We start from the raw sequence: 26,564 nt of genomic DNA, 5'->3' as shown, positions 1-26,564 counted from the left end.
TTCCCTTATGTTGCTATAGATCAGTGTTATTGTTAATTAAAACTATCAAAAGTGTTTTTGTTAATTATAATAAAAGGAAAATATTTTAAATGAGAAATGTTCGCAATGAAATGAAATGTTAAAGTAGCTAGGCCTGGTTTCACAGACAGGTCTTAAATTAAGCCAGGATAAGGCCTTAGTTTAATTAGGTCATTTAGGTAACATTACTGGTGTGCATCTTGACAAAACAATGGCATTGACATATTTTAAGATATGTCAGTGAAAGTTGCTTTCAGTTCAAGCATGCATTTTAGTCTGAGACTAGGCTTAAAGGAGAACTCCGGTCAATTTTAACATTGAGCTCATTTTTTTTGTAAATTTGGAGTGCTGTCAGTACAGAGAACAACGACAAAAACGGGCGTTGCCTACACCGTGTTATCCTCTTTTTAAAATTTGCACCCTGTTGACTTCAATGGGGCAAGTTTTAAACCTGCTTTTAGCCTCTTAACATCCTTGATGTGTCATTACAAGTGCCCAGCCATGTGAGTGATTCCTTCAGAGTGAACACGGTGAATCTGACTGCAGTAGATGTGAAAGATATGAATAAAAATTATGTTAATTCAGCCAGCGCACATACCTGTGTTTATTTCCTGTTTTCGGTCGAAGTCCACAGTAGTCGATTGTCGAGTTCACGCGCGTGATCATAGGTAACTAACTAACTGCGCGAACTCGACAATCGACTACTGTGGACTTCGACCGAAAACAGGAAATAAATACAGGTATGAGCGCTGGCTGAATTAACTTCATTTTTATTAATATCTTTCACATCTACTGCAGTCAGATCCACCCGTGTTCACTCTGAAGGAATCACTCACCTGGCTGGGCACTTGTAATGACACATCAAGGATGTTAAGAGGCTAAAAGCAGGTTTAAAACTTGCCCCATTGAAGTCAACAGGGTGCAAATTTTAAAAAGAGGATAACAAGGTGTAGGCAACACCGATTTTTGTCGTTGTTCTCTGTACTGACAGCACTCCAAATTTACAAAAAAATGAGCTCAATGTTAAAATTGACCAGAGTTCTCCTTAAAGCTTCATCTGTGAAATGTGATATGTAGAAAATAAATGAAAATGAAAACTGAAAAAATACAAATAAAAGCTATTTTTACATTTTAATAAATACTATAATATATATTTATTTAATACTAAAAATAACACTGCTGTAGATATTATAACATCATTTATAATGGTGTATGATGTCACATTTGTGTCTTTGTGGTTGTTCTGGATTTCAAAATATGTCTCATGATAAAAACTATTTCAGCAATTGTGTTTCTTTACTCAGCTAAAAATATTGTTTGGCTGTTGTGTGTAGTCTTGATCTTCCTAGTCATAATAGACCCGAGCTATGAGGCAGTTTTGAAATGACAGAGATGGTTTTTGTGGTGGGCTGACCTCGGTGTGAGTGTGTGTGTAGGAGTGAAGACACGTCCCCTGTGGTGATTTCACAATGATCACGGTTTCCTGCCCTGAGGGCTGCTGTCTCTCTTCCCCTCAGGGGTCTGTTGCAGTCTTTATCTCTCATAGTTTGTATCTGTCTCCATGATAGCAGCCATGTCTGCGTTCCATTACATTCCAGAACATCCTGCAGCTCAGACAATGCAGTGAGCATGCAAAAACAACATGTTTAAGTCCCGTTCACACCGAGAACGATATAATTTTATTCACACTGCAGTTTTGTTGCCTGCCACTTTAAATACTCAAGCTCTTTAAAGCAGTATGGTTTCTGATTGGCTGTAAATACTTTTTATTGTTCTCCAAAAAAAAAAAAAAAAAAAAATCTGAAAGTGATTTCAACAATATTTCTCTGGTCTGTTTTAGTTGTAGTGTGGACTCTGTTTTTTTATATTTAGAAAGATTTTTTTAGAACTATCCGTTTCATTATAGTTATCGTTCCTAGTGTGAACTGGCCTAAAAGCTTAAAAGCAAAGACAGATAGAAAAAGAAAACTAGAAAAAAGCTAGAAAACTTAAGCCATTTAGGGTGGTTGTTAGGGTGTTGCTAGGCAGGTCTAAGTGGCTGCTTGTTGTTATGGTGTTCTTTGCCTGTTGCTAGGGTGCTGATAGGCAGTTCTGTGTGGTGGGTTTGTTGCTAGGGTGTTGCTAGGCTGGTCATTAGGGTGTTGTGAATAGATGCTTGTGATAAGGTTGTTCTGGATGGATATGGTGTTTGGTTTCGCAGATATATGGACAGACATTAAGAAATGAATTGAGAAAATCCAGATTAATTGTGTTGTATTTCGACAGTAAGAAGAACAGACAGGAATTTTTGGCATTTATTTATTTAACAATTTCATTCCATACATGTGAATTAGGCTTAAAATTGAATTTCGAATCAAATGAATACACCAAGGAACACATTTTAAAAAAAAGAAAAGAAAAAGAAACCAAATGAGGCGTTTTCATTTCAGCTTGCTACAAGAAGCACAAACCCTTCGTGTTCTGAAGTCACTATCATTTCAAGAGCTAGAGAGGCCGATTCGCTTAGAAACCAGGAACTCGATCTACCAGTGCACAGTATGCTACCCACTACATCTGCTTCACTGGCACGCACAATTGTTTTGCAATGTGAGAGGAACGTGGTGAAATTTAAATAGCGTTTGTCTGTTTATTTTTTACAATTCAACTACATACGTTTCTGGAACAGTGCGCATCGTGGTGTCGTCGGTGCAGGTGCTAAATCTGGCAAGGTCATGTGAAAAACTGTGAAAACACCGTTTCCTTCTAACTATTTGATCTTGACCTACATGTAGTGTGCCCTTACTATGACAACAGCCCTCTTAGTGTAACACATTACTAGCTAAATTGGTGTGCATCTTTTTCTGGTCTAAATTTCACAACAGGTCGTTACAGCAACTGGACAGCTTGTTTAAACAATATACAAGCTTGTGTGTCGTGAATTGGAGATATGTGAAGCAACAAGCATATATACACACATGAAAAAAGTAAGAGCATCAAATAAACAGTATAATGATGTTGTAAATGCAGTATGATTAAGCAAATAGAAATACATTGGTATGAGCTACCTGTATGATATTAGAAAGAAAAAAAACAAACATTTGATTCATACCTGAGATGCAAAAAAAAAAAAAAAAAAAATGCAAATTATTAAAATGATGTAATTGGGAGACATAAACTAACAGTTTTTGATTAATTAATTGTTGTGTCTCATAAACTTGGGGTTTGTTAAAAGAGACTCTTTGCTAGACGCACAAATGCTTTAATTTCAGTGTATAGTAAATAAAGGTTGAAGGGAGTGAGTGCATTTTACTATTTCCACATATCACTGTGATCATAAATGATGTATTTTACATAGTTCTTTCTTAGTAATTTCGTTATTCCAACGCTATCTCACGACCAATTCGTACGAATTCGTACGAGTGATAAAAAAGTGGCTAATTTGTACGAATTCGTACGACCTCACTCGTACGAATTTGTACGATTTGTCTAAACCCACGTGATGGGTAGGTTTAGGGGCGGGGTCAGGGGTAGGTCATTCGTATGAATTCATACGAATTGGGCAATTCGTAAAATATGTACGATTTAGCAAAAATCGTACGAATTCGTACGAGTGAGGTCGTATGAATTCGTACGAATTAGCCACCTCGTAGAATTCGTACGAATTGCCGTGAGATCAGGCTGGTTATTCTGCCTTTTTGATCTGCGTGCTAATTGGTATAGTCTGTATTATAGTCTGTCAGGAGGAGAAACAATGTGAACATATGGAACCTTTTTTTTTCTTCCTAATCATAATGTTCAGTGACATAACAGTTGTACATTAATATTGTTGTCACTTGCAGACTCCAAAAACAAAATTTGAGCTCTGTTCCAAAACCTAGTGAGTTGCCTACATAGGCAGCATCCTAACTGTAATGGAACCTCATAAGTTACCAATTTAGAACACTCAACATTGCCAGCAATTCAGTTGATTTTTAATAGAGTTTGCAGTTAGCATGCTGCTAAGCTAATGACATGATACTCGAATAAGCATTAAACTTACTAGTGCAAACAAACATTTAATAAAAGAACAATTTTGTAATTCATTTCAATACTTTTCACCAACTAACGCAATATTACGTTTATTTTGCACTGGGAGCATGTTAACTACTAAAGGTTTTGGAACAGAACAGTGGTCTGTGTTTTAATAGTCCTTCCACACCAACTACAGTACATAAACTGGGACTAAAATGGCAAACTGTCACTGATTTACTGAATAAATCCCAGGTGTTATCCAAAACTTTAAATCCAAAAGTTTTAGGCCATCGTTTTAGCTATGAACCATTCCACTGCAATCACTAGCTGAACAAAAAAACATCAAACTGGAAATGCATTCTGGTGCATTAAAATGTGAATATGACGTGACAATATAACATGCAAAATGTACAAAGGCAAGTTTGAAGGAAAAGAAACAACAAGACAAGAACCCGCAAGAGCTGAAGTGACGAAACAACATGAAGCTCCCACTACAAACACAAAGGCAATTATGGTGATAAAAGAAGCTGATTTATTAGTTCTTAAAAAGGTTGAGTATGTTCTGTAACGGGTCAAAATCTGAGCAAGTGAATATATTTTCTTGATAATAGCATGTGATTTACTGACCACAAAGGCAGAATTAGGTCAGTGTCACGATCAGACAGACAAGTACCAAACATTGTTAGCGGTTATTATGCCAGACAGACGGCATTGAGCCAGTCCACAGAGAGAGAAAGTAGCAAGAAAAGAGAAATAAATGAAAGGTAATTGTGGCTTGAGTAGCATGTCAGCACGTTTCATTTCATAAGGCTTAAATTGATCCTGTGAGCACTGATAAACGGTTTGGCCTTAAGTCGTATGCAATCTGACTGTTGGCTCTGTCAAAGGATACCATATTCCTAGCCATTAATATATTCACACATATTAGGGATACATGTGACAAGACAATTACATTTGAGTTACATACATGTATATGGAAGTGATATGTGTCGATGTGGTGCATTAGGACTAAAATGAAAAGATGTTTTCGAGATATTACTATCAAACATGTAAAGCTTGTCCATCTGTTGGTTTTATAAGCTTCACTGATATCTTTCCTATGTGAGAACGGAGACAGACTGCGAAAGCAATGCCAAGTATGAACAATAATCGTCATCATTTACAGGAAACGAACATCAGGTAAAAGTGTTTTCATTCGACAAATACATAGCTTTGCCATTTTAACAAGTATCCCATTGCTGTCACAATTGCCGTCATACTCATTAAGTGGTTTTCAATTAAGCGAAATTAAATAATTTACAGTCAAAAAAAAAAAAAAAAAAAAGATCTTTCAAAAATGTTTCCCCAAAACGTGATACTTATACAGTATATACATGCCTTGAGCTATAGCAAAGGTTGTGAAGTTGTGGATAATCTTTCAATGACAAATAAGATGAAAAAAAGAAGAGTTTTTTTTTTTTCCCACCAATATTTAGATCAGCTAATATACAAACTTGATGGAATTAGGGATCCCGAAGTCTAACAACAATTTTCACTAGTTACCACATTTAGCAGATATATTATACAGCCTTAGCAAGGTTGTCTATTCATCATAAAAATCAACAAAAGAACCGAAAAAAAGATACTGTTGTTTCAAAAACACTTCCAACCATCAACATAATCCATGACTTTAGTGTGCTGATGTCTAGTCTGGGTAATGGAAATCAAAGTTAGTTATTTTTACGTCATGATTGTTGCATTAGACCTCATTCATGAGTTGTTTTGTGCTTATTTATGTGTTTGGCCTAAACCTCACGCTGTGGAATGAGCAGGTGGGTGACACTTTATGAATGTTGCATATCGGCAACGTTCTCTTAGCATTGTTACATAATGTATGTGTAATGTTCAGGTTTGCATACAAAGTGTTTTTTTTTTGGGATCTTTCATGAACTGTATATTGATCTGACCAATGACAAGAAGGTTTAAGAGCACTGAAATAGCGCATTTCACTTATTTTTGTCCCTTTTAAAGTATCACTTTCTGTTTTGTGAGATATCTTGTGTTCGGCACAACGGTTGTGTAAACAGCTGAAGGATGACGTACGGATGTTTCCCGCCTCGATAGTGGATCTGTTGTTATGGGCCGATCAGTGCAGGAATACAGAAGTGTCATAAGAACCAAGCAGTGGAGATGCATCATCATACTACACAAACACACACAACTGGGCTTCTTCTTTCTTTCTTTGCCTGGTTGCTAATTCACTAACCCGCTATGGTTTATTTGGTAACCAAATAACCAAGTAACTGCTTATCCTAATTTTTAAAAACACAGGTGATTTTCGCTGGAACACACTGAGACCTTCTGTGGAGCTATTCATTTACGTACCAATATCTACAGTTCAAGTACAAAATACTGATTTTAGCCATAGTGTGAGCTGTCAGTTTCACATCAAGTAATGGTCTTTTGGAGAATGGAGTGTCTCTACGTACCGATAACATTATTAACACCTAAAAATCTGTAGAATAAAAAGGGAACCTCCCTCACTTCAAGTCTGAGTATATTTTCACTACTGTACATGTTTTTTTTTTTGTTTTTTTTTTTGGGAGAAACAGCACAATAAATGGATTCAGCATGAATCACAACCAAAACAAAAGTAGAAATTAATTAAAACAATAACAGACCACAAAACATTTTTCAAAATCAAACCGCTGAAGATAAAAGCAAGCAACCAATCAGAGGCCTGACAAACGAAGGCATTGACTGAAATTCAGCGGACATCTGTATATTTAGGCACTGTGAGAAGATGAAGGGCGAGTCCTTACTGAAAGATGGCTGCAGACAATTTTCTTTCCTTTTTTTCATATTTGGAGATTTAGACATTTTTGGACTACTTTGGGGGTGTTTTACAGCTATATAATGATTACAAAAGGTGACATCTTCAGCAAATAAGTTGCTCGTAAAAAAGTAGCAGGTGAGCTGTTATTGAAAAAGGCAAAAGGAAACCAAACTGAAATGAAAAAACAAAAAAACAAACAGAATGGAAAAGAAGGGCGAGAAGAAGCTTCCGTTGCTGTCTGAAGAAGTTCCTACACTGTGCAGGGAAGGAGGGAAGGAATAGGAGGAGAGAGAGGAGCGCAGTGCCAATGCAGTCTAAATGAAATACTCTTTCTTTTCTTCTGCGTGTGCGTGGTTGCCGTCGGCATTGATGATGGCTGTGTCTGCGTCCGGGGCGTCATCCGCTCCTTTGGCCTCGTTTGTCAAATACGTGCCTGAAACACACACACAATTTCTTGATTTAAAAAACAATGTGATTTTTAAAAACTTCAAAATGGCAAGTTTATGTAGGAAAAATAGGCTACATTTTATTTGAAGGTGTCCGTGTTCAAGTGTAATTATATATTTATGTGAGTAATTAATAATAATTAACTACTGTATGTGTACTTACTATAGGGCGAGGGTTAGTTGCATGTAATTATGCATAATTTATATTTATTACTACATTAGCTACATGTAACAAGGACTGAAAAATAAAGTGTCTCAAAAAAAAATACTATTACTATTATAAGAAGTGATATCAAGTCTTTCAAATAACTTGAACCTCACTATCTATGCACTGGTGTCCAAAAGTCTGAGACTACTTGTGACAATGCTAATCATTTTTATGCACTATTGGTAAAAAAGTCAATTAAGATATTATTGTGAAATATAATTAAAAATAATATTGAAAACAAGCTAAATTAAAAATGTAAAAACAATAAGCTGAATTTTCAGAAGCCATTACTTCAGTGTAGGGTATATACAGTATATATATATATATATATATATATATATATATATATACATACACACACAAGTAATGCATTTTTGTAAGAAAAATATCCATAATTATAACTTTATAAACTGTAGTCACTAGCTTCCTTGCGTCGCATGATGTACAGTGCATCCGGAAAGTATTCACAGCGCTTCACTTTATCCACATTTTGTTATGTTACAGCCTTATTCCAAAATGGATTAAATTCTTTATTCTCCTCAAAATTCTACAAACAATACCTCATAATGACAACATGAAAGAAGTTTGTTTAAAATCGTTGCAAATTTATTAAAAATAAAAAACGAAAAAAATCACATGTACATAAGTATTCACAGCCTTTGCGGTGACACTCAAAATTGAGCTCAGGTGCATCCTGTTTCCACTGATCATCCTTGAGATGTTTCTACTACTTGATTGGAGTCCACCTGTGGTAAATTCAGTTGATTGGACATGATTTGCAAAGGCACACACCTGTCTATATAAGGCCCTGTTTACACGTACATGGTTATTTTGAAAAACTGAGACATTTCCCTTCGTTTGTGCCCTTCGTTTACACGCAAACGGAGAATTCGCGTCTGAAAACGAATCTTTCTAAAAACTCCAGCCAGAGTGGAGATTTTGGAAAACTTTGTTTACACGTTTGCATGTTAACTGAGAACAACTGAGTTTTAGGGAGCCGACGTCACAGTATGCGACTATTTTCGGGATTCTGATTGGCTAACGTGAGCTTGAGCTTCTCGTTACACTGCTCTTGACGGCATATACACAGGTTCGTGTAAACTAACACTTTTCTGAAAACTGACAGGTGTGCACAATGTTATTTTTGAAAACGGAGAGGGGTGAAATGTCCGTTTATGAAAATAGCCGGCCACGTGTAAACGTAGCCTAAGGTCCCACAGTTAACAGTGCATGTCAGAGCACACACCAAGCCATGAAGTCCAAGGATTTGTCTGTAGACCTCCGAGACAGGATTGTATCGAGGCACAGATCTGGGGAAGGGTACAGAATAATTTCGGCAGCATTAAAGGTCCCAATGAGCACAGTGGCCTCCATCATCCGTAAATGGAAGAAGTTTGGAACCACCAGGACTCTTCTTAAAGCTGGCCACCTGGCCAAACTGAGCAATCGGGGGAGAAGGGCCTTAGTCAGAGAGGTGACCAAGAACCTGATGGTCACTCTGACAGAGCTCCAGGGTTTCTCTGTGGAGAGAGGAGAACAACCATCTCTGCAGCACTCCACCAATCAGGGCTGTATGGTAGAGTGGCCAGACAGAAGCCACTCCTCAGTAAAAAGCACATGACAGCCCACCTGGAGTTTGCCAAAAGGCTCCTGAAGGACTCTCAGACCATGAGAAAAAAAAAATCAACAAAGATGAAACAAAGATTGAACTCTTGATGAAACAAAGATTGAACTCTTTGGCCTGAATGGCAAGCGTCGTGTCTGAAGGAAACCAGGCACCGCTCTTCACCTGTCCAATACCATCCCTACAGTGAAGCATGGTGGTCACAGCATCATGCTGTGGGGATGTTTTTCAGCGGCAGGAACTGGGAGACTCGTCAGGATCGAGAGAAAGATGAATGCAGCAATGTACAGAGACATCCTTGATGAAAACCTGCTCCAGAGCGCTCTGGAACTCAGACTGGGGCGACGGTTCATCTTCCAACAGGACAACGACCCTTAGCACACAGCAAAGATAACAAAGGAGTGGCTACGGGACAACTCTGTGAATGTCCTTGAGTGGCCCAGTCAAGCACACAGCAAAGATAACAAAGGAGTGGCTACGGGACAACTCATTGTGAATGTCATTGAGTGGCCTAGCCAGAGCCCAGACTTGAACCCGATTGAACATCTCTGGAGAGATCTGAAAATGGCTGTGCACCGACGCTCCCCATCCAACTTGATGGAGCTTGAGAGGTTCTGCAAAGAAGAATGTTAGAAACTGACCAAAAATAGGTGTGCCAAGCTTGTAGCATCATACTCAAAAAGACTTGAGGCTGTAATTGGTGCCAAATGTGCTTCAACAAAGTATTGAGCAAATACATGTACATGAGATTTTAAACAAACTTCTTTCACGTTGTCATTATGGGGTATTGTTTGTAGAATTTTGAGGAAAATAAAGAATTGAATCCATTTTGGAATAAGGCTTTAACAGAAAATGTGGAAAAAGTGAAGCGCTGTGAATACTTTCTGGATGCACTGTAGTATGTAGGAGTGGCTTAAGCTTAGCTGAGAGTAGACGCCTCTCACGGATCAAACAAATAGGGCTGGGCAACAAACTCAAGTTTCTCTGACATTTCTCTTTAAGAATTCTCATTTTAGACTTCTAATTCGTGACCGGTGTTCTGTTTTGCTTTCCTCTGCCCTTCCGTGTTCATCAATACTTCATGGGTCGGGTCAGAGTTCACTCTTCGGCCGGAACTTGACTCGCGTACAGAAGCCAGATTCTAGTTTATAAAGTTATAAATATGGAATTTTTGGGCTTCAGAAATCTCAAGTACTATTCACTCCTATTATAAAGCTTGGAAAAGTCAGGATATTGTTTAATATGACTCTGTTTGTGTTCGAAAGAAGAAAGTCATATACACATAGGAAGGCTTGAGGGTGAGTCAATAATGGGATAATATAAATTTTTGGGTGAACTAACCCTTTAATTTTACATTTCCTTTATTTTAAATGATTCAAATGACTAAAACTGTTAAGGTCTCAGACATTTGAAGCCCACTGTAGATTATGCATTTTTGAGTATCACTGTATCTAGATTTTACAGACAGAAAAAGGAAAAACGTACCTTTATGCCGTGCCAGGTAGCGTCCCAATACAATAATTAAGCACAAAGTTGCGAAAACGACAACAGCGACTACTCCTCCGATTAGAGCGTGATCTGGCACATTTTTCTGGGCATTAGGATCTGTGTGTGAGAGAGAGAGAGGAGGAGAAAGCATTGTTGGTAACCTTTCTCATTTATTCATACTTTTAACTTTCAAAATATCAGAAGGTTGACAACAGATAGTTTGGACTAAAGCTTCAGCCCTCTCCTGTCTGCTCAAGGAGTTTAAAGTCTCTGAACCGACAGATCGAGCCATATGGGGGTTGGACAGGGTTTTATGCATGCACAGAATGAAAGTAAAGAGGAAGACATGAGCCATAACAAACACACAGTGTTTTCCAGTCTGTCATCAGCTGCTCGTAACTAACAAAAATACACTGCATGGTCAAAAGTCCTTTCAACGGGGTCACTGATGCTCCAGGAGCAAATCTCCCAGTGGAACGTCTTCCCAGAAGTGATGAGTCGTTCCTTAGTGTGAAGAACATTTGAATATTATAAAGAACCCTTTTCCACTCTAATAGAACAACCTGTTCATCGAAAAGTTTCCATGGATGTTAAAGGTTAAAAACCATCAATGCTAAATAAAGAACCTTCTTTTTTAAGGGTGTAGTGTAAATTGTAGTGTAGTGTAGTTGTAGAAGACAAGACCTGCTGTTCAAATTGTGGGCGACTTCATTTCATCCCGACCAGAAAACGCTCTCGAAACTCGAGCGTATTGTTAATTTAAAAGATGGGCCCATCTCCTTTCTCTCTGTGAGCTGTGGTTCTTTATTATTTCCCCGCTTAGTGCCATTTGGAGTGGTATATTATAATTGACAGCATGCGTTGCATCTGCCCCAGTGTGTGCGTTTAATCCGGGCTGTGCTTTGTGCTGCGGGAGCTTCCTAATCACTGCCTGCAATTACTGTATCAGCCGCACAAAGCCGGGATAAACTCAGGGCCAGAGAGCCATTCAAACAGTCCATTTCAGTAATGGAGAATCCCACCTCGGATCGACATCGGCTGGGCGCGTCGACTCCATCCCTCTGATTGACATCTCACAGTCTCTCTCTCAATAATAGCATTTCTTCTCTTTGTTGTGTTTACAAGAGGAGTATAAAACCTACAAGCTGCATCTGACTTCCCCGTGACAATCAATCACAATAAAAACACAAAATATGAGCAGATCTCTATCACCCTTTTAGCAGCTCGCTGAAATATGAAATGTGGAGCGGCTACTCGTATCTGACAGCACATGTTTCTGAATTTCCAACAGTGAAAGGCTGTGGTATTAAACTCTCTCAATTTTTATGACATCAATAAATCAAACTTAAGTCCCAAAAAGTATTTCACCACAGGTGTGTGTGACTTCAGCGTTCGGCTATCAAACGGACTCAGCTTTTTACCCTTTGCTACCAAAATGAGTGAAATCGCTAACACCTGTCTAACTAGGAGAAAAGTAACAAAGTAACAAAACAAATGCTTGGCAATGCCATTCTAAATCTCTGTACTGGTAAGTGCTCAGACACCTTTGTCCCTGAACATTAGACTGTGAATCTCAAGTACATCTCTTGGTGTTGTGATAATTAGCCCTTCTCTGTCCTCGCTCTATTTTTATCAACGCTCAGCGTGGGGTTGCCATGCTGAGTGCTGTCCTAGGGCGAGTCCATTGATACTGTGAGAGGCCTGGTAATCTCTAACTATGCTATTACAATAAGGTTTCATTAGTTAACATTAATTAACTACATTAGTTAACTAATAATGAACTGCACTTCTACATTTATTAATCTTTGTTGATGTTCATTTCGTAATGTACTAATACATAATTAAAAAAATCTAAAGTTGTATTTGTAAGCATTAGTTAATGCACTGTTAAGTAACATGGGCGAACAATGCACGATTGTATTTTTTATTAACTAACTTTAACAAAGGTTAACAAATAAAGTAACACATGTATTGCTCATGGTTAGTTCATGTTATTTAATACATTAAAACCTTATTGTAAAGTGTTACCCTAACTATATTAAGGATAATTTCTACAGTTAGAGAGTTACATAGTTCATCTCATTAGTCAATAACTTTCTAACAATGACTTTCTTTTACTTTTGTAATAAATCATTTATGGTAAAGTGAAGGTATTTCACTATTTCACCCCCCCCCCCCCCCCCATTTTTTAAATGCTTAAAAAAATATGATCAATATCCTTTAGGATCAATTCACTTTGTTACTTTTACTTAAAATGTAATTTTCAGGCTGCAAAATGTTAAGGTTTGTATTATGCAACGTGTTTCTTGTAGTATCCCTTTTTGTAACTAAATACAAAAGTATACATATTATATTTACAATAACAGTATAAATATTGAAAGAGGCTGAAAAACACAGCAAATTCCCCAAAAAATAGCCACTGTGTGTGTGTGTGTGTGTGTGTGTGTGTGTGTGTGTGTGTGTGTATATATACAGTATATATATATATATATATATATACACACACACACACACACACATAAATATATGTATATTATATATATATATATATATATTTCTAAAAATTGTGGTATGTATATATATATATATATATATATACATATATATATATATATATATATATATATATATATATATATATATATATATATATATATATATATATATATATATACCACAATTTTTTTTTAATAAACATACACGAATACAATATATATAGGATGACTACTGAAAAAAAAGGGTGGAAAAACACCACAAATTTAAATTGTATACATTTTAACCACCATCTAATTTGAAGCAAACCCCATATTTTTATTAAGTCATGTAAACATAATTATAAAAAGGCATTTTTATTCCACTAGGGTCAAAAATATGAGGAAATGTTCATCATATAAATATGTACAATTAAAACTGTTTGGATACGTACTTTCCAACTCATCTTTTGTTTTTACTTCCTTCAGTTCATGCTTTATATTCCTCCTCAATCCCCTTATTATTTTACCCTGCTCTTCTTTTTATGTCAGTTTCTCATTTTCTTTCCTTGTGCACACAAATTGAACTCATCGGAGTGTTTGTCCATAGACATGCCCAACATAGCGCTTAAAGTAGCGAGATCCACCAGCAGAGAAGTGATATGTTTCCTCTCCCCCAGCACACATTATCTTTTAATAAGGACTGCGACAGTCCTTCCCTTATGATTTAATATTGAAGCACAGCACACACATTCCTATTTTAATATTCAAAATTCCTTTGCCTGGCCCCTGCATTGTGTAGCTCTGGCAAATGTAACAAATTAACGGCAGTGAAACCACACCGCTCTGATGGTGTGGGATATAAACTCAACAGCGGCACATCTGAGAAGAGGCTTTCAGTCCGGCTGTGGCTAAACAATGCGGAGAACGACAACAGCACCCAGTGTGTGAACCCCTGCGGTCACATGAATTCTTAAAGAAAACTGTTTCAGAGGAAAAACATGCAGGAAGCACTCTTTTAACAAACCCACGTGGTAGGGGGTTACGAAGAGGCCTCGGGGGGGCAGGAGCAGCAGGGGTGGTCATGTTGCGCTCTTGTCAGGATGACATTTCAAGGTGAGCGTTACCATTAACTCCACATGCTAATTCGGGAGACCGGCACATGCTGTCTAGGAGATTATTGTTACGGTAATCTTGATATTTGTATAAATGCCTTAAATGGCGACTGTGAGTGTGGGCTGGATGTAAAATGTAGGAAAGCGAACGTCAACGCTTCGGTGATCTTCTTTACATCGGTGGGCTATTGAAGGACAGCGACAGAGAAAGTGCTGAACTGGAAAGCTTCACCTTCATGGTACAATCGAACACTGGAAATGAACATTTACAGGGCAAGTACTGATGTGCTTCCAAATTGAAAGGTGCAGAAAGATGGTTGGCCTACCGAAAGAATTGTAACATCAAAACACCGCCCTCATTCAAAGCACGAGTCTATGCGGAAAGCCAATTGAACGGAAACCTCCCAATAAATCACCTAATATGAAAATCCAGCACAAGCTATTCAATGGCATTTATGATTTGATTGCTGTATGCATGATTTGCTCTGACTCTTGGATTCAAATGTTCCACCACAATCAACCAGAAGCAAACCAAATTACGCATAAATTGTAAAATGCAGTGGAATGGAAAGATGGTGTTATTAACCAAATTATGAGTTTAAGTGTGAGCTCATTAGACTTGATTAGAAACTCGGTTGGATATTAAGCTGTTTACAATGAGATACATCAACATTAGTCCTTAGTGTCTGAGAACATCTGCAAACTTCCACATTTGGATTATTTACAAATTTAAGGCTCAGAATAAAGGATTACTTATTTTGCTTAAACATTTGAATTTTGTTTTATTTTATATATGCACATTTTTTATACAATATATGCAAAGTTTTATACAGTATATATTGAAAGGTGATGTACTACATTTTTGTTACATAGTTTTGTCCTATATTTAATTTAAAGGTACTGTATACTAAAGCATAAACATACAATAATATGTTTTCATATATTTAGGAAAAATGCTAAAAAAACAATACTACAGCCAGTTATGCTACTTTGAAATGTGCGTTCCTTGTCAGAATGTTTGTATTTGTTTTGGTCTGTGTGATTCCGCACATTGCCAATTTACCCGACAGTATTTTGACATCCCGGGTTGCCAGTTGGCGGAAAACACAGCGTATTGTAGCCAGGGAAGCCAGCAAACAAACTAGGTCAGAGATCACAGATTCTACCCGACTAAAAAGCCTCGTCATCCATCCAAAAATCTCAATGACCAGAGGCATATTAAAACACGGATAAATCAACTCATCAACTTACGATGTAAGTCTCCTCGGCTTTTACTGTCAATTGCACTTGCTCCTTTTGTGTGTTCTCAATCTGGCAACCCCGCGTGAGCGTTGAGTCTGAGGAGGAGGGGGCGGGGGAAACAATATTTTGTTTTCTCTCTAATATTTTGAATTTGAACTGCAGTATCCATTTCAACGCAATCTCTCAATATTACATACTGCACCATTAATATGCAGTGATGACTATAAGCCATTTATTAGTACATTGACTCCACCTGTGGTGTGAGGTTATCTGTTTAAAAAACCGAAGGCAAACAGAGGCGGGAAAGTAACAGTGATTATTTTTGCATACAGAAATGCATATAAAATAAATGTAAATAAACGTTTAAATTTGGAGGTTTGCACATGTTCTATCAGAAACAGAGGATCAATGTTGACATATCTCACGGTAAAAGTACTTTACTCTATATGATAATTTGGATACGTTTTTTGCTTGTTCTGTGGGTAATTTTTATCCATTTATGACCCTTCAAAAAGCTACATGAGCTGAAAAACTGCCATTGAGATGAATGGGAATGCTAATGGTTGACTTTCTCTAGGTATTATAGGCCTTCTTGGGACCCACAAGCCAAACAGGTCAATAAAACATCCTATAAGTATTTCATGAGAATTTTACAGTCTCTTAAACAATCTAAAAGCATAGCTTTGGCTGATTTCCCAGTTAATGGACAGTGTCTTTTTTTCTGGGAGGGCATATGAATATTCTGCCTCAGACTTAAAGATCCAATAGTTCTTGTTCTTTTCCTGCATGTACATGCTCACTTCCTTCATAACACTGGCAGCCAGCCAATTAAATTATATTAGAGGTCTCTGCCTAAATAAATAAAGATGAATAATGGCTTAATGCACTGTTTAATATAACTATTCCCCATTTTCTTCTGGGATAGAACATTTGACAATTGTGTCTAATGGAAATTTTTTACCAGGAAGAAATGGAGGCTGTTGTATTCGAGTTGTGGCCCTCATGGGGGCCCAATCTAGGAAATAAACGTTAAACATTAAACATCCAAATCAACCATTCCATCCATTCTCCATCCACGCAGAAAGGAAAAAAAAGGCTAAATGCTCGTTGTCCATCTTTCACATCCCTTTGCCCAGCACAGCAGCCACTTAAATGACCCGTGAATCTTTAGAGGGCTGATTTACATACAGGATGCTCTTGAGAGTTGATCTAAAGCCAAACGGGGGCAAAGGTGACCGCTGAGTTGGTCAGCACGGTTTAATTAGATTTTCAAAACAAATTACAGCTTCTAACTGTGCTTGAAAAAGTGAGTCTGGAGAGAGACACAATGATTGAACCCAAATAGGGTGAAAAAGAAAACAAATACAGGTGTTCTCCACCGAGAGGCACGAGCAGACAAGATACTGAATGATTTGGAGACTTTACACTGTAACATTCATAATTAGGCTGTCATGCTTCAAACTTGATCTGCAGTGAATGCTGGGAAATGGCGAGAGTGGTTATTTCGGCAAATTAAAGCAGCTCAAGGCTTCCAGAGGATTACTTAAAGTGTCTCCTTTCCACGGAAACTAAATGAATGAAGAGAGTCTTATTCGTAATTCATATTCGGTGGCAGAGTTTAATGATTTTTCTTTTTTCCTTTCCTGTTATATTTTAAATTGTTACCATAAGTCTTCCCTCGACATGACTTAATGTGACAGATCATCAATAACCGTGCCGCGTGACCGAGGAAAAAGACCTTTGTATTACATTTTAATTCCTCCTGTGTTGTGTCATTTTCAGAAAGGAGAGAAAGGAGGGCGCTCAGGACTCCAGTCTCAATATTTAACTGACCCTCCAGGGACACGGCAGCTGAAACAGCTGAAACTTTGACTTATCCATTTAAACAGAGACGTTTTCTTTCTTTTTTTTGCTGGTGTTCTCTGGCAGCCCCTCTGAGGAAAAGCTTTTTCATCCTGGAACACACCTTTCTTGGAGTTCAAATCCATAAGTCTAAGATGTTCATTGATATGAAGTTCAAAATCATTTTAATCCTTCTATTGAGAATAAGCAGCAGGATGAATGATTTCCAAGATGAAATCCTCACTCTACACTTCTAAAACCCTATTTGGGATTCGTTTTCTGGATATATGTCTCTAAAGTAATTGTCTGTAATGATTATCGTCAAGTGAGACAGGATAAGTAATGTCTGTGAAACTGAAGAGATGGATTGTACCCAGGAGCACTGCAAATATTATAACGCTTTTAGATATTTCAAAGTGTGCCCCCTCCTCTTTTTAGGAAATGAAAATGATATTTTAAGAGTTTTGCTGCTGTGCTAAGAAAGAAAATTGCAGCCACCTACAATTTAAAGACTTTAAGATCAAGCAAAGCCTCTGTGTAAGTGGTAATTTACTACAGCGGTCACTTTCCTGCTATTTAGCAAGGACAAATGTTAAGTCACCTAACTAATATTAATGATCCAAGCTGATTAGGTCCCTCCTACATTTCAGATTGTTGCTGCACCCCTGGATGTGTACACTTTGCCATCACACATAACGGTGATGATCACACAATCATAAAATTATTTTGTTGTGCTAATTATTGCGGCAACATATTTGAGATTATCTGGCAAAATTCATACAAATTTCAGAAAAAATATAACCAAACTGTTGATATTTGCAAACCTACATTGCACTAAAATACTTCTTGTTCTTAGTCCCTTTTTCAATTTTCTTTTGTTAGGAAAAAAAGTTACAATATACTGTAATATCTCTCCATCACTTTGCTTCAATCACAAAATTACAGGCTTGTGCACATTTTTTTGCTTTTTGCTAACCAAACGAAAACACAATCCTTTCAATCTCGTATACATGGGATGTCAAACGCATTAAGGAACAATATAAATAAATTTTGTTTTTTTTCCCCCTAGTTCTCTTAAACTGTATTAGGTTTAATGTTGTATGCCATGCAACATTTTTCACTGGCACAGTCTATAAAAAGTCATGAAAATCATCAGGGCTCCTCGGTAATTTTAATCGCGCTGAATCGTGATAACCCTCGTCTTGCGATTCACACAAACGTAGCTCCAAGTGTTCACATGACTTGAAGAAATAACTCAAGCATCTAAAACATGGCTCTAGACTTCTCATAAAGCACTAATTGGATGAACAAAGCTTTCCAAGGCGGCACGCATTGCTTGCAGACCAGGAACAAAGTGTTAGAACTTGCAAATGATTCTCTGAGGATTGCTCATTTGTTTGCTTCTTACTGGGACTACAGCCCATGAACGAGGCAGTATCCAGGCCACAACTGACAGGCCCACGTCGGCCCATTATGCTCCTGCGGTGTGGCCATGTTGAGTAATTGCTAGGCTTCTGGTCAACGCTTCAAGAAACATATGTTCCACTCCACACTGAGAGACTCCTTGCAGGAGGCTAGTCGTTTCCATGTATAACGTGTCTCCTTTGACAAAGGGTCTTGGAGGAATCCACAGTAACCTACAGCGGAAATAATAGGACATAATTCGAAATAATTGGGTTTTTTTTCAAGCCAACATATTTCAAAGCTTCAAAAACTTCAGCACTTCCACGATAGACCCTTCTCTGTTTATGTCCTGGAGTTAAATCCAATTAAGCCGGATAATTCTTGGCAGACGCTGGACAAGTTTAAAAAGTTTTGTAATAATTTTGCAAAACTGCTGCGCTTTGTTGTCCTCCCTTGGCTAATGAACCTAAACCCAGACCCTCCCTAAAACAGATAAATTTCTGCACTTTCCTCTCCCTGTCCAAAGACAAAAGGCATGACCAATCATTATCCCTGTAAAAGTGTCTCAGTGGGACAATAATAGCGCAAGGGTCTACGGCAGGGCGCTTTCATGCTGATTATGAAAAGTGAGCTGTAAATATTTTAAAATTCTCAGCATCCCCAGTACTTTATTCAACCTTTCAGCTTCATAAGGTCAGAGCTAATTTGCAAGCCACAAAAACGCATTTGGCAGATTTAACAGGGACGGGAGGCGCACTGATGGCATCGTCAGGGCCCTGTGTTTCTTTGAGGAAGAGTTATTATTCCCATTAAGCCCGGCAGAACGATGAGGCCAGAAATTCGCCGCTGGTACGCCCCCATTGATCGCAGAAAGGAGAATGAGCTGCTAATGCATTTAGAGAAATAAGATCTGTTAACACTGCAGACGTTCAGCATTACAAGCTCGGAGAAAAATTCGCTTCGACGGAAGGCATACGTATGTGTGGTATTTTTTCACAAATAACTGATTCCATTGTCGTCGACTCTGGTTGTAAACACAATGCAGTTAAAGGATAATTCCAGCAGAACCTGGCATATAACTTGGATATCCTTAGGAATAGTCAGCCTGCTGATAACATACAGATGCAGGATAAACTTTAATCTTCTACAAAATCCCATGTTTAGTTCAAATAATCCTCAAATTTAACCAAGTAAGCCTCTCTGAAGAATGGAACGGTGATGCTATCGTGATACAGTACAAACACAGCCATTTAGTTTTTGTGCAAAAACTTCCCTCAAAGTTGCACCAACAGGGCTGTACCCCTCACAAGTGGCACAAAAATAGGTAGACATTCAAACGACCCTTTGTAGAGTCCAGGGGGATTGCGAATTTTTTTTATTTTCACCTTATAAATCACACTGTCTATATTTAGCTGAAGCATTCATAAACAAGAAACAAAACAGACCCTGATACCCCTGAGACCGGACATTCACGGCTAGGATCTAAAGAACACTTGGTATATGCCTCCAGGCTTGCTGTCTAGGTACTTAACTGATGGGAACCGTTGTCCAGATCCTCTAAAGATGCACAAACTCCAGGGTAGAGGATAGTTGAGGTGACCATTTACTCACCCCCAAAACTTGTCCCAAACCCATATGCTGTTTGACATTGTGATATACGACATGTAAGAACCAATGGCAAGGCTCAAAACTCACATTTGCGACTAAAAATAGATGTGTGTAAACTGTAAAATGTATTTAGGAGCATGTGTGCAAAAGAACCCGCAGGTCACAAAAAAGTCTTAAATATCTTAAATGGTATATCAAATGTCTGAATTATTATTTTAAGAGGGCTTAAATTTGGGAATAAAAAAACGTCAATCATGATACGGCCTAATGTGATTAAACTTCAAAAGGCTATGATTTCATCAAATAAATGCGAGCAGTAGCACTGTATGTTTCAAATCAAAATGTATTCTACAGTCTTGTGGTTTAGAGCAGTTAAAAGCAATTAATACCATGTGTTTATGCCAATAGATTCTACAGCTGATGAATTACGACAATGTTTACTTTATGTTTGTATTATATTATGTGGTAGACGGCTGTATGACAGCTGTATATTTTTGATTGAGCAGCCGGCAAAACATTATTTAACATATTATTCAATATACTGTATAGATTTTACTAGTATTGTACTAGTATCTGTTTATATCAGTTATTCTATTTGATAATTATTTACTGCACCCTTAAAGTTTTTAATTGCTCTCCTAAATGTTTCAACTTTTCACATGTGCTTCTTGGGAAAAAAGTAAGCATCAAGCCCTGATTGGTATTTTGCTTTACCAAGGTGAAACCAGGCTTATATGTACTGGAGTCTAAACAACTTTTTTAAGAGCTTAAGCAAAGGGGAATTTATGTAAAGATTCTTAAATTCTCCTTTTGTGTTCAATGGAAAAAAAATAACAGCATACAGGTTTGAAACGACACTAGCATGAATAAACAATGAAACATTTTGTATTGTTTTGTTGATTCATACCTTTAAAGGAGAACTCCGGGCAATTTTTAAGTTAATCTTGATCGTTAGACCTTTGTGAGTACACGGGACTTCAGCGCGAGACTACAGCTAGCCGTCTAAAACACTATTTAGGTGAATTTAAACAATGGCTTAGTTGCTAAACGCATCTTGTTGTCATGTAAGGGCCCTGTTCATGTTGGACAGACATTTTAATTGCATTTTGTGTCTGTTAAGAGGCACAAAGACACTCTTTATGTATATGCCCCCATAACTGCCGTTTTAGCTGAGTGGGAGCTCTGGGCATTAGCTGTAGCAGCTCCGTGTTGCAAGCACCAATCCGGTTCGGGTTTTTTTTCTATAGACAGTACTCACAAAGGTCTAACGATCAAGATTAACTTAAAAATTGCCCGGAGTTCTCCTTTAATAAGATGGGTTGAAAAAAGATAAAGACACATAAAGGCTCACACTGTCACAGTTGAGATGCTATTCAGTTAGAACACAAGTGAATAGTGAATGGAAGAGATACGAACTAAGCGAGGACACACAAAGGTGCAGAGAGACTGCAGGGTACAAAAACACTTCTCTCCAGATGTCCTTGGAGCTGCAGACTCGAGTCAGAGGAAACCAGCTTGGGGAGAAGAAAGAGAGATATAGGCATGGAGAGGGAAGTGCGTGAGGAGGATGAGGAGGAAGGGCAGTGGGGTTGTACAGTACCTCTGTTACCGGTGACAGCAGAATTGAGATTCTTGGAGTCTAAGGGACCTGTAGTGTCTGGGAGGGTGGGTGCAGGGGAGGTTGTGGATGGTGACGGTGTGGTGGGGGCATCTGTCATATACGCAACAAAAAAACAATGACAACAAACATGTAAACAGAAAGGGACGACAAAAGACAAAACAACAATGACAAGGGGGAAGACAACATTACCATAACAATGGAGCAAATGAAACAATAGTTGTATGCTGACAAAATGCAAATAAAAACTGAATGGGTTTAATTTAACAATGCACACATGAATAAACTATTGAAAAAATGTACAGAACATTCCAGAAATGTATGTCTTTCTTTATGATGTTTATGGATAATGGGTTTGGTTTGTGTAGAATATATCAAGCCATTCTAGATGATAGCAAAATGACAGTTTTGCTCACAAAAATGATAGAAAAGAGAAAAGCATCAATATTTGATGTGATATCAAAAGCAATCACCGTAACAAGCCTTTTGTTCCTAATAATATATCCTTATATCAAGGCAGCTTAGAGCTCAATATTAGAGCATCTTTAAAAATGGAAAAAGAGCAGATTCCACTAAATCTGTCTGTATACTATACCTATCTGTATCTGTATACAGCATATATATATATATATATATATATATATATATATATATATATATATATATATATATATATATATATATATATATATATATATATAGTAAAGGGGGCCAGGCTAAAATGCAAAAGCAAAGTTCACTCATAATCTTATATAATTTCAAGGTGCAGTTGAAGTTGAGTGATTTATGCTTTTAAAACAGCAGGTATCATTTAAGCCTCTTGAATGCGACAGGTTCAACAATCAGTGTAATGCTGGCAAGCCGTTATGCATGCATAAGGCATATTTAGTGCAGTGATAAGGACAGGAGAGGAGTTTTGGGCTCAAGTTGATAAGCTAAATCACCAGTCTGCCTTCATACTAATGGACTCAAGCAGACAAGCAGAGTAATCTAACTGATCCAGTAGCTCAAAATTGCACAGCAGCCACCAGCTCTGGCTAACTATAAATTAGACAGTGCACAGGTTCCAAGGCAGAGATTAGTTAACAGCAGCTCATGGCTAGACTTGTGCATTTTTGGAGGAAAATGTAAGTGATGTTGAGCCATGTGAAACTCAAGGCATTGCTAGGCTGTTGCCAAGGTATCATGAGTGTTAGAGCATTGTCATTGCTTATTGGCTTCCTATGAGATTTGTTTCAGCTGGTTTATTGTCCAATCACACATGTATCATTTACATTTGTTGCATAAATGGTGCAGGAAGACTTGCACATCAAACTTTAATTCTTTCAGTATTGAAAAGGGTTTGTTCATATGTATAAGTTAGGAATATCAACAAAAGCTTAGCTCTAAGTAAGAGCAATAGTAAAGGTTTTGCCTTATTTGCCTTTTGCTTTTGCCTTTTTGAAAATGATCAGATAAAGTTTGTCTTTGTTTCCAAAGAACATTATTTATAATGCATTTAATAACGAACAAACAAAAGATTTTTCCCTCTGAAAGTTAATTAGCACATAACAGTATATTCCTGCCCAGGGATATGGAGAAACACTTCAACAATACAGAGAAATGTGAAAAGATATTGAGATATTATTATCATTCTAATAATAAAATCCGGTGCAAAATTACTTGCTCTTGTGAAATGATCTGCTAGGTACATGTTCAGCTTTAACACATACACACAGCAGCTGATAATTTCTCAAGAGCAAGTCATTTGGCACAAGATTCTATTACTAGAAAAATAACGACTCACAGATGACAGGATTGTAAGCATTTCTCTGTATGGTTGAAGTGCTTGAGTGATGTTTTGGATGTTAAAAAAACAGAGACTACACGTAAATTTCAAAATTTCAAAAAATGAAAAATTTCAGATGGCACTTAGAAGCTTTTGCATCTGAACTCTTCATATAGTCTCTGTTGCTTTCAAAACTTTGCTTTGTTTATTTGATCATTCCAACACTAAATCAACCAATGGGGTGAGTTTGGGGAGTGGCTATTTGATTAAACAACCAATGATAGATAGTGGAAGTGTTTGGGAAACTTTTAAAAAACATTCATTATTATTTTCTGTTTGATGAGCTAGTACTGCAGAAATTCACCTTAAAAAACCTGAATTTTATAACAAAAATTGCACTAATTTTAAAAGTACAGCTTATGGAAATAGCAAATCATGAGCTTTTGGCTCTTGGCTTTTTTAGTTAGGGGATATAGAGAATTATTAAAGTGTTCAAACCTGTTCAAACAGTCTAGATACTATTGGCCTGCTCTAATATCTTATTTAAATGTCATGGCCCAATTTTAATTAAGGGTGAGATTTGAATAATAATATTGACTATACCTACCTCTCAAGTACCCCACTGACATGGCAGCCCTCTGCCTGGAATATCAAGCATTCGGCTGCATATTGAACAGGTAATATTGCATTTGGAATTGGCACAATACAAGATAGGTGATCTGATGAAGGACAGTGACCATTATATTGCTCCGGGTTCTGTGCTAATCACTGATGGAAGGATGGCATCATGTTTTGCCATTTAAAAAGACAGTAATGAATTCAGACATGGTGCTTTATATTTGTGACACCCAATTAGCTTTTTATTCCTACAGAGAAGGTGTCAGTTTTATAGTATCAACATCATTAAAAGCTTTGGTTCTCCTTGTTGTTATAGTGTCCTGACATTTCAATGAGCCACTGACTGGACCCCTACACTGCACCATAACGGCTAATTAAATCTTCTTAAGATGGCCCGTGGGAGGATACAAAAGCCGAGGTAGAAGGAGAAAGTGAGAGAAAAGTAACTTCTCAAATGGAGAGCCTGAGGAGGAATTTTCCGGGCTGGAGGGGTTTAGTGTCAAGAAGGCAGGAGAGACTCTTCCGCTTGATGCTCACAGTCATATCCGTTCTTAGCCTGTGAGCGTTTCCGCACAGCTGCCTCTGATGAAAGAGATGGCAGATGTGGACGCAGTGTAGCCTCTGAACCTCAGGCTGTATCGAGACCCATCATGCTTTACTGTCATGCTAAGTGTGTGAAACTCATTCTCTTAAGTGAAGTCAGAGAACGACAGAGAAAAGTGGGTTGCTGCATATGTACACTTCTTTTGTGCAATATTTATGATGCAGAGGTGATCATACGTCTTTGAAAGATTATCACTAAATTAAAGGAATATTTCAGTCAAAATTGAAAATTCTATCATCATTTACTCATAGCTTTTGCCCATATTATAAAAGTTCAATAAACGTCATACAGGCAATGTGAAACGAATCCATACGACTTGTATGAAGTCTTCTGAAGCAATACAATAATTCTGAATGACGAACGGATTGAAATTTAAGTCTTAATTCACTTTCAAATCAAATCAAAACTAACTTATACAAGGACTACATCAGATACGGCGACAAAAAGTTTGGGGTTCTATTGATTTCCATAATATGAACAAAAACAACTGACATTTTTGAAAATATCTCCTTTTGTGTTCTGCACAATAAAAAGTTTGGAAAAACATTAGGGTGAGTAAATGAGTAAATTATGAATTTTCATTTTTGGCTGAACAATCCCTTTAAGCTAGATATGGTTGATCTATCAAGCCAGCAATCATTTCAAGGCATTGCAGCTTTCAAGTGCTTCACTATAAAAATGACAGTTACTAGCAGGGTAGAAACGTAGGTTTGATTAGCGATGCAGATGCTTTCTGCAAGGGCTGTGCTTGCTTTACATGTTTCTCAGATGTTACTCTGTCACTCACCATAAATAACCAGCTTATATTCAGCATGACTGGTGCCGAGGTGATTGGTGGCTTCACAGCGGTAGGTGCCGTTATCTGTTTTGTTCAGTGACGTGAAGGTGAGTTCTCTTCCTTCGACAAACATATGGTCCAGGTCTGGCAGCTCTCCTCCGTCTTTAGTCCAGAGTACAGGGTCTGGCCTGGTGAAACACTGACATTTAGCTTCTAATAAAAGGCATTATTATAGCTTTTTTATAATTTAATGACATTTTTTATTTTATTTTATTATTTATTATAGTTTATTATTTATTTCCCATCCTTTGATAACAACATTTTGCACTTTAGGATCTACAGAGCTGTAGATGCTACACACAGCCAGAAACAACACAAGGTTTGGCAGACATAATATTATCTATTCTCGTTCCTCATTCTTACATCACAGTGACTGAGTATTTGAACACCAAAAAGGCGTTCTTTACGTAAATATGAGTGGTCATGTGTTTGCATGTATTCAAATGTGTTTGTCTGATATCGGAATACAGTATATGGAAATACAGAAAAGGCTATTTTTGCAGCTTAAAGAGATAGTTCACCCAAAAATTCGGTCATTATTTACTCACCTTCAAGTTGTTCCAAACCTGTATGCATTTCTTTGTTCTGCTGAACACAAAGGAAGATATTTTGAAGAAAGTTTGTAACCAGGGTGCTTTGGGTCACTGACTTCCATGACTTCCATAGAATGAAAAAAAGACATACTATGGAAGTCAATGGTGCCCCAGAACTGTTCAGTTTCCCACATTCTTCAAAATATCTTCCTTTGTGTCCAACAGAACAAATAAATGTATACAGGTTTGGAACAACTTGAAGGTGAGTAAATAATGACAGTTGAGTTTTGAGAGTTTTCATTTTTGGGTGAACT

The 26,564-nt window shown here is 37.5% G+C and overlaps 1 protein-coding gene across 5 annotated transcripts in view; it reads right to left on the bottom strand.

Annotated features, from left to right (window-relative positions):
- Positions 1–2,288: 2,288 nt before the first annotated feature.
- The window catches only part of cadm2a (cell adhesion molecule 2a), a 511,389-nt gene continuing 487,113 nt past the window's right edge, over positions 2,289–26,564 (bottom strand). For 3 of the 5 annotated variants that reach the window (XM_079861624.1, XM_079861625.1, XM_079861627.1), the window contains 4 exons: positions 25,667–25,845; positions 21,872–21,982; positions 10,587–10,706; positions 2,289–7,256 (listed from right to left, as the gene is read on the bottom strand). In XM_079861624.1, coding sequence (XP_079717750.1) covers positions 7,138–7,256; positions 10,587–10,706; positions 21,872–21,982; positions 25,667–25,845 — 529 coding nt within the window. In that variant the 3' untranslated portion in view covers positions 2,289–7,137. The remainder of the gene's footprint in view (positions 7,257–10,586; positions 10,707–21,871; positions 21,983–25,666; positions 25,846–26,564) is intronic. The other 2 variants (XM_079861628.1, XM_079861626.1) reach the window with 1 other exon arrangement.

The sequence above is a fragment of the Squalius cephalus genome (genome assembly GCF_949319135.1).
Source record: "Squalius cephalus genome assembly, chromosome: 24".
NCBI classification, from domain to species: Eukaryota; Metazoa; Chordata; class Actinopteri; order Cypriniformes; family Leuciscidae; genus Squalius; species Squalius cephalus.
The sequence above is the reverse complement of the archived record's forward strand: the minus strand, read 5'-3'. Positions and strand labels throughout refer to the sequence as shown.